Source organism: Pinus tabuliformis, chromosome 3_1 (genome assembly GCF_031772625.1).
Source record: "Pinus tabuliformis cultivar Carrire ecotype Pingquan chromosome 3_1, CPIR1, whole genome shotgun sequence".
Taxonomy (NCBI): Eukaryota; Viridiplantae; Streptophyta; class Pinopsida; order Pinales; family Pinaceae; genus Pinus; species Pinus tabuliformis.
The window spans coordinates 712,054,487-712,063,734 of record NC_142301.1 but is presented as its reverse complement, the minus strand read 5'-3'; the positions used below and the strand labels follow the sequence as shown (position 1 = coordinate 712,063,734).

General features: G+C 36.2%; 1 protein-coding gene across 1 annotated transcript; it reads left to right on the top strand.

Annotated features, from left to right (window-relative positions):
• The first annotated feature begins 4,036 nt into the window (after nt 1-4,036).
• Nucleotides 4,037-8,906, top strand: LOC149189217 (putative LRR receptor-like serine/threonine-protein kinase At5g48740). The gene is made up of 15 exons (XM_089412389.1): nt 4,037-4,157; nt 4,219-4,729; nt 5,205-5,683; nt 5,766-5,892; nt 5,996-6,067; nt 6,186-6,254; nt 6,366-6,437; nt 6,541-6,609; nt 6,722-6,975; nt 7,115-7,323; nt 7,459-7,585; nt 7,659-7,727; nt 7,861-8,050; nt 8,244-8,376; nt 8,492-8,906. Exons 1-15 carry the CDS (start codon nt 4,037-4,039, stop codon nt 8,771-8,773), a joined length of 2,784 nt encoding a protein of 927 aa, XP_089268515.1. The 3' UTR covers nt 8,774-8,906.
• Nucleotides 8,907-9,248: the final 342 nt, after the last annotated feature.

Sequence of the window (9,248 nt, the reverse complement as noted above, 5' to 3'; positions counted from 1 at the left end):
GATATTTACCCTCAAGGGATTTGATCCCTATCAATACTTAATAAATCTAGTGTTAAAATGATCTACCCTGATATTTAAGAATTTTGATTTATACTTAGGAATTTTCATTTAAAAGAAACTACTAAATAAAGATTGGAATGAAGACACTAAAGTAAAGTATTATTTGATATCTTGGAAAATTGATGATTGAATTTTACATTGGTTGACATTTTCTAAAATTTATATTGTTAATTATATTAGAATTTATATTTAAGAGTTCTTATTTTGTTAAAAAAGTTAAAATAAATTAAAATGAAAATGATTTCACTGTTATTAAAATTAATTTTCTGATATATGTATTTTTAATTTCAATTTTTTTTTTAATACAACCATAAAACCTACCATAACTCAGTTGTCAAGCCAATAGTGGGGACAACCATGCTACTATATGTGAATGCAGGCTCACTCATCACTATTATTCAAGGAAAAGCATGCCACCTTGAATTATCCACTGGTGGTTCATAAGGGGGCAAGCTTTATGCCCTGCTAGATGTATTTCAGTCTTTGGCCATTAACCTATTTACTTATGTCTGAGGAAGAAAAGCTATTTGTCAAGAAAAATAAGTTTTAAGGCATTCTTGAGACACAATTTTTAATTTTAATTAAAACTTAATAGATTTTTTTATTTTTATTTTAATTAAAAATTATATTTAATATTATATTTAATATTTTGTGAAAAACATATATATACACATGTAGTCTATCTAATATACGAAATGACCCTAGTGATGCTCGCACAATCAGGGAAGCACTTTCTCTCCTCGAAGCAACCACAAAAATGGTAATCAATATTTAAAAATCAACCATATCTCCCTTTGTTTTAACTGAAGGAGAGTTGAGATCCTATATGCACTATTTTCCTTTCAATTAGGCCAATACCGAGAATGGATTCAAATACCTATGGTTCCTCTTAAAACACAATTTTTACACAAATTTAGAGTGGAAATGGCTCTTAACAAAGATATAAAAGAGACTCAAGATCTAGAGCACGAAATGGTTATTAAGGGCGGGTTGTTTAGTCCTAATTAAATCAATGATGGAGGCCATCCTAGTTTACTCAATGTCACTCTCCTAGATTCTAAAAGGCCCCCTCACCAAAATTCATAATTTTTTCTATAAATTTCTTTGGGCAGAAACCTATGAACAATGTGCATCACCATGGGTCAAATGGTCCAAAATTGCCATGCCCAAAGCATGGTGAGGGTGGGAACTGAAATAACTTCCTTTTTTCACTGAAGCAATGGAAGCCAATGCATGCTAGAGGATGAACACTTCTCAAAGTCTATGGAATTCAATGGTCTATAGGAAGTACATTTTTCCACTATCCTTTGAGGATTGGATTCAAAACTCTCACAAAAATAGATCAAATGCCTTCATCATATGGAGGGCCATTGTCAACTCCTTTCCCTTAATTGAAAATGGTCTTGCTTGGAAATTTGGCGTAAGCACCAACCTCACACTGGGCATTGATCCTTGGACTAGAAGTAGTGGAGGTCATTACCTCCCCGAAGGACTAATAACATTTCTTCACTTGGAAGGGATTTATACTCTAAATTAGGTGGCACCCTCCCCATATGAATCCCCTCATAAACCAAACATGGTTTTAGGCACACATTTGAACCTTTCGAGACATTATAGAGGAACTTGGTCAACCTTCACTAGATCCTTGTGAGAGGCACTCATATGCATCTTTTAGGACCCTAATGAGCTAGTTTGGACCCTCTCCTCCTTGGGACATTACACTCCAAAAGAAGGATACCTAACCCTCATCTCTGAACAATCCCATGACCCCCTCGAGTCGCGATGGAAACACCTCTGGAAGCTTAAGTTCCCATCCAATTCTAGATTGTTATGTGGTGTGCTCTAGAAAAAAAAAATACCCAAATGGGATTTTTTGCTCATAAGAGAAGAAAAAGAGGGGCCAAATTGGTGGAGCCTATGCAAATAATCAAAGGAATCAGTTAGTCACCTTCTGATCGAATGTTCCTACACCAAAATCCTCTCGCATTAGTTTTCTTGAAAGTTGGGATAGCCATGTAAGTGGGAAGGACCAAATCTTAAGGTAGTATAGCAAGTGTCTGTCACAAATGAGGGAACACGAGACTTCATGGTTCTCCCTCTTCTATCTGGCTAGGGCACTTGGCTAGCAAGAAATAAAGTTATTTTCAATGATAAACTAACTCCTCTTGAAAAAACAACTTCTCAATCTCTTGTTATATTGGATTTCTTTCCTAAGACACCCTCTTTTCCTCACATCTGAATCGCTCCTCAGCCACAAATCAACAAAAAGAGGCCTTGGTGCTTCATTGATGGAGCCACACTATGGAGATCCCAAAATATGTGGTGGCGGAGTTGTCCCGCACTTGGAAGACAACCACTCTTTCAATATGAAAATGGGTTTCAAAGAAGGGACAAATAACTTAGCGGAGCTCTAGGCTCTAAAACTATTACTAGTCTTTGCTTTGGAAAAGAACATCACTTCTATCCAAATCTATGGGGATTCACAACTCATCATCAACTAGACTAACAACCTTAGACTTCAACCTCCATTGAATGATATTTCATGCGCCAAGTGAACTTTCTTATATTTTTACTATTTCTCACATTTACAAGGAACACAACACATGTGCAGACACCCTCCCTAAGGAGGCTATTCCATTGGCTCGCAGGACATGGGAAGCAACAAAACATTTTGAAGATGGAGCCTATGAGGTCTACCACAGGACTTTCATTGAGGATGGCAACACCGAATATAGATGCAGACCAACAATCTTTTGTTTTTTGTTTATTTGCACTGATATTTATTATCCTCACATTTGACATGACCATGGGGCTACTCACACAACCCAGTGTTCCATTTTATGCAACACTCTAGAAGATCATTACTCAAAGGACTCTTATTTCAATATTGTTTTCAATAGATACTCTTATAGTTATCTCAAATATGAATTGTAACCAACAACACCATCAACATAACTTCATTTTTAAAGATTATTATCTATCAAACAAATACATGCATAACATGTATTAGCAAAATGTAATTTGTTTATTACTCCGTGGAAGAAAAAATAAATGAAATAGCCCTTTTCTAAAAAAAATTAGACAAGCCCCTCTCTCCCTATATAAATTAGTGTACTTCCTTATTAAAATCTATATTTACAAGTTTGATTTGATTTAACACATCTTAAATTTAAAATAAGTCTAAAAAATTAAAATTGAAAACCATGAAAACCAACTCTCGCTCCACTAACTTTAAGAATCATTTCAAAAGGGAGTCATGTACCAAGGTGGAGGAATTTCGCCCGTCAAAAGTGGTAGAATTCGGGCAAAAAAATTTCAAAAAATCTTGTAGAGACAGTGTTTGAATCGTGTTTTTGATGGTGGAAATAGATTCAGCACCATCAAAAACGTTTAGGACACCTAAAATTTTGAAGTTTAACAACTATAACTTAGATTTAGAAAAATCTTTACCGGATTTTCTCTAAATATAACCCGAATTTCCATAAATTTCCAAGACAATTCCTACCGCTGGTTAGACTACGGCTTTCAAAAGCATTAGCGATTGCGATTGATGTCCAAGTAGGACCCTCTGGAAATAATTTTAAAAGCAAAGATGGCGAGGGGGAACGAAAGGACCCTCGGAATCTTTTGAACAGTAAGGGTAGGACTGTGAGGTGATTTATGGACATGTTGTGTTTTATTATTCAGACATACCGTAGAGAAGAAATGCATTCGACTTTCACAGAAATCTAGCGCAGAGGCAAAGGCCCAGAAATCCCTTGTAAAGAGTAATATCAATTTCTTTCGAAATAGGCAACCGTTTGTTCGAATCCTCCTCCATTCAATCTACTGTGAGAGAACTTTATAAAAAATGGGTGTCACTGTGGACAAGATTCGTCATGGCAAATGGAGCGGTTGGATGGCGCTAGTCGGAGTGCTACTGAGTTTATTGCCTCTTATGACTGCTCAAACAGGTATGTACCATAAGAACCGTGTCATGAGTGCCGTCTTACCAGTTGGAATTTCTCTGTTTTGTCTACTTTGCGTAGAGCAATTTTATACCCTGTCATATTATGATATTCACGGATCATTTTGCTTCATATTTGGACAACAACAAGGTATTGTTTTATTAATTAATTTCTGGTCATGTGTAAGGATTTTTGAGTATTGACTGCGGAGGGAAAACGAACCGAACTGCAGAAAACAATATAACGTGGGTCACTGATGATAATTATATAGACGTGGGTCACAGAGGAGAGATCGGGAACGCTAGTGATCACGGTTCTTACTTGCACACCTTGCGAGTTTTCCCAAAGCCTCTCAACAAGTCTTGCTATCAGTTGCCTGTGGTCCCTGACGTGCCTCATCTCTTAAGATTATGGTTTGCAGTTGGAAATTACAGTGGATTCAAAAAACTCCCCAGCTTCGCTTTCTCTATTGAGACAGAGGATATGTTAGCTATGGGAAACGTAGCGGTCTCAGATAAATATGCATTTTATAATGAAACAATATTGGTTAGCTCTGGCAGATTGCTGTACGTTTGCTTGATCAGAACCTCGGAGTCTGATGATCCCTTCGTCTCTGCTATCGAGTTGAGGACGCTTCAACAAGGCATGTATGGACAGGCTAAGCCAGGAACAATGTTGATGCTAGTATGGAGATATGATGCTGGTGGAAATATTACCATTAGGTGAATATTTTAACTATAGATATTTTTCTGTTGAAATCTGTTAGTGATAACTCTTTTTTAAGTTAGACCTATAGGGATTTGAACTTGTGATTTATAGCGAGAATAATTTAACAACCACTTATTTATTGTCTATCTAAAACACACTTATGATTTTTTAAGTTAGATTTATAGAGATTTAAGTCTATACCTTATCTCAAGAAATAACTTAACAATGCATCCATTCACTATTTATCGAAAGCACATTTATATGACTTACCATGTATGAAGTATCCAAAGCACACTTATGATTTTTTAAGTTAGATCTATAGAGATTTAAATCTATGCCTTATCGCAAAAAATAACTTAATAGTGATTCACTGTCGGTCCAAAGCACACTTATAGCACACTTATATGACTGGCCATGTATGAAGCTTCAAGGTTTTCATAATATTTTTGGTAATGAGTGAGCTATGGTTTTGTATGGTAAATTAAACAGGTATCCTCAAGACATGTTCGACCGGATCTGGGATTACGAATTGAGATTAACTTTTGACGATCATTATCCTGTACAGCCTGTGAATTGTCAAGAGACCATTTCAACCAGCAATACCACAGAACTTCCTCCAAGTGCTGTGATGCAAACAGCGGCGGTTATTATTGACACGGCACGTGGGTTCAATGTCGGATCGACTAATGGTCATAGATTATTATTGCTGTTATATGTTGCAGAGATCGAGCAGCTAAATATGTCTGAACATAGATCCTTTTATGTGACAATAAATGATGAGAAACGGTCTGAGGCCATTACTTCTCTGAGCGATTATTCTACCCGGGAGCTAAAATTTATATCCAATCCAGCAGATGATTTCGATTTTGCCTTGGTCAACACTATGGATGCAACCAGTGATCCCATAATGAACGCCTTTGAGGCTTACGAAATAATTGACACCCAACCAGCCACATATGCAGAAGATCGTAAGTTACCTTCTTAATGTTTTGAGACTGGAATCGTTGATATTATGATCCGATTTCTAATCAAGATGTTTTTACAATGCAGATAAAGCTCTGGAGGCTATCAAAACCAAGTTTGGCATAAAGGATTGGATTTCCGATCCTTGCTTTTTGATTCCGTGGAAAGGACTTGTCTGTGAAAACAGTACTTCGCCCATAAGAATTTCGGGAATGTAAGTTCAATTTTTCGATTTGTTCACAGTTGAAATCATAACATAATACTGATGAGATTCATACCGTGAAATTGTATGTTGACGAAAATCGTATCGTTACCAGCGATTTGTCAGGAAGGAATCTTGGAGGATTGGTGCCTAATGATATTGGAGAGTTGACCGCATTAATTAAAGTGTAAGCAGGTTTTGACTTGGAATAAATACTTATGAATGGAATGACAATTTGTGTTTGAAGATTATGTGAGATAATAATCATGTGTGAAGCATTTTACCCACTGGTTTGAAATTAGCAGGTCGTTTGACAATAATCATTTGATAGGGACGTTGCCAAATTTGTCGACTTTAATCAAGTTGGAGAGACTGTAAGTTTTTTTTTCCAAGATTCAACTTTTAGTTTTCTGCCTTCTTTTTTTATGTTGAGCCAATGCATTTTCAAAAATTGAAAATTTAATTATAATTTGTAAATTATGTAGATATTTACAAAACAACAACTTGAGTGGTACTCTTCCCAGCTGGCTATGTGAACTTAAAAATCTAAAAGAACTGTACGTCCCCTCTTTCTTCCTTTTTCTGTTTATCTTTTCGCCATTCTTCTTCAAAGTTAGTGAAATTAATTAGTAAATTTCATACCCTAATTCTTTTTCACAGGAATATAGAAAATAATAATTTCAGTGGTGTAATTCCTGCCCAACTTCTCAATGGTTCGTTGAAATTCAGGTAATCATATGTCATTTTGTATTACTTATGTTTTGACACAAATCCAGTTAAGATTTTGATTAATCTTGCTGGAGGACGGTCTGGAAAAATAATTTTCTTTGGCCTGTTGCAGCTACTGTGGAAACCCTTACTTACTTATACATAAAGGGGAATGCATAATACATAAAGGGGAACGGGTTCTACACCACACAAACAAGAATAAATTGAAGATCATCCTCGGAATAACGCTCAGTGGATTTCTAATCCTCGCTTTAGCGTTGATAGTGGCTATCGTTGTGTATCGCAATAAATTCAAGAGAAATGAACAGGGTGTTGGCAATGAAAGGAGTGGGACGGAAAAGGAACGAAGTTCTGTTTTTTCACAAGGTTAGCAAATACTATCAAATAGTAGATATGTTGTAAAAATATAAAATATTATGGCCGTAGTAGTCCCTGTCATGAAATCATGTGAATGATTTTTGAGCTTTGATTCTCATGAATTTGACCTCCCCTGAATCGATTGCAGACCACTCAGTGGTTGTGGTGCCAAATCCAACAAAATCTCGTGTGTTCACTCTGGAAGAGATGATAGCGGCCACGCAAAGCTTTAGTCGGGAGATTGGACGAGGGGGATTTGGATCGGTGTTCTTAGGCGAATTGCCCCGAGGAAGAAACATAGCAGTAAAAGTGCTCTCGCAGTCCTCCCAACAGGGAATTCAAGAGTTCCTGAATGAGGTGATGCTCATATATTTTTTTATTTCTTTAATTATATAATACGGTTTAATTTGGATTAAGTAACAATGTCTAACCACACAGTTTTGGTAGTATATGTATTTATAATTCATGCATGTTATTTTACTCCATAAACAGGTTGATCTTCTTTCCATAATTCATCATAGGAACTTGGTATCTCTACTGGGTTATTGTAACCAATCCAAAGAAGTTATGCTTGTCTACGAGTACATGCCGGGAGGTTCCCTAAAGGATCACCTTTATGGTAAATACTTCAGCTGTCGATAGAATAGACAAGGTAACCAACACGCATTTACTTCTGTTATTTTCTTTACTAGGTCCCGGCGCACGACATTCCAATCTAAATTGGAGAACCAGGCTCAAAATAGCTTTAGATGCCGCGCAAGGTAACTATTTCTCTTAAATACTTTAATGCTCAGGACATTTTTATGATCTGAACGCCGGTTATTAAGTATTGCTTAGAGGACAAATAATGCTTAATCACATATCTCACGCTATCACTCGTGGTTTCCACTCAAGGACTGGAATACCTGCACGTAGGTTGTGCCCAAAAGATAATTCACAGGGATATAAAGACCGCCAACATCCTTTTAGACAGCAATTTTAATGGAAAAGTAGCCGATTTCGGTCTTTCAAGGATAACAAACGATGGTGAGGCTACTCATGTTACCACTGCAGTGAAAGGAACATTCGGATACCTCGATCCCGAGTACATAACTTACTCTTTTTGCAATATTCTTTATGTTTAACAAATTAAGTTCGAGTACTGCCAATTTTTCCATCATGCGTGAGAAGCTTTCTTTAAATTTTTGGTCGCGCCCAGCTTTCAATTAAATATTAAGAGGACAGAGAGTTTTTTTTATTATTTTTATATGTCAGTTTACCAGGGGATACTGTCACAGGTACTACAACACTCAAATGTTAACGGAAAAGAGTGATGTTTATAGTTTCGGAGTGGTTTTGCTAGAAATCATATCGGGTAGACCGCCCATAGATCCAAAACTAGTTGAAGAGGAAGTAAATATCATTCACTGGGTAAGGATTCGTATCATCAATCACCAAAATTAGAATATTTAACGGCTTTGACAAGAGAATGTTTTGTAGTGGCTGTTTGGGTAAACACTAACAATAATTATTGGCATATTTACAGGCAACACCGTATCTATTAGAAATAGATGAAAATGGTGGCACAGTAACGGAAATCATAGACAAGAGGCTGGGCGACAATTACGACATGAAATCCATGACTTGTGTTGCCAAAGTAGCGATGAGATGTGTTCAGGCTGGACGCTCCTGTAGACCTAGCATGAGTGAGGTAGTGGCAGAGCTCAAAGAGGCCATAAAACTTGAGGACTTGTTGGCCGGTCAGGTGGATTCCAGTGAACGCGAAGGAATGGAGTGGAGTGATGACAGCTGCAACATTTCTAAGTAAATCCTCCAAGACAATAAGTTGACATACTTTTACATTTTGGCGCCGTTTTACGTGCTTTGGGTGATCTTAAAAATAAGTCAGAAGCCGGCTAAACACATAAATTTTGAGTTTTTGGGTTTATTATGTAAACAGACCATGGCTGATCTTTAACGTATGCCAGTTATAGACACTATCATAAGGATATAATTAAATTGGTTTTACTTATGTACAAGTTAAATTATTCTGTATCATAAATTTTGAGTTTTTGGGTTTATTATGTAAACAGGCCATGGCTGATCTTTAACGTATGCCAGTTATAGACACTATCATAAGGATATAATTAAATTAGTTTTACTTATATACAAGTTAAATTATTCTGTATCAGGTTTATATTTATAAATCATATTTATAATCATAAAAGAGTCTTCTAAAATCTACAATATTTTAAAAATATATATATTTAATTTATTTTTTTCAAAAAACCAAAACCATTTTA

Excerpts from the sequence above, each read along its gene's own strand:
- LOC149189217 (XM_089412389.1), top strand. The coding sequence starts at position 4,037 with ATGAGTGCCGTCTTACCAGTTGGAATTTCTCTGTTTTGTCTACTTTGC. Across the intron at positions 4,730-5,204 it reads GGTGGAAATATTACCATTAG|GTATCCTCAAGACATGTTCG; the intron begins GTGAATATTTTA and ends TAAATTAAACAG. Across the intron at positions 8,051-8,243 it reads TTCGGATACCTCGATCCCGA|GTACTACAACACTCAAATGT; the intron begins GTACATAACTTA and ends ATACTGTCACAG.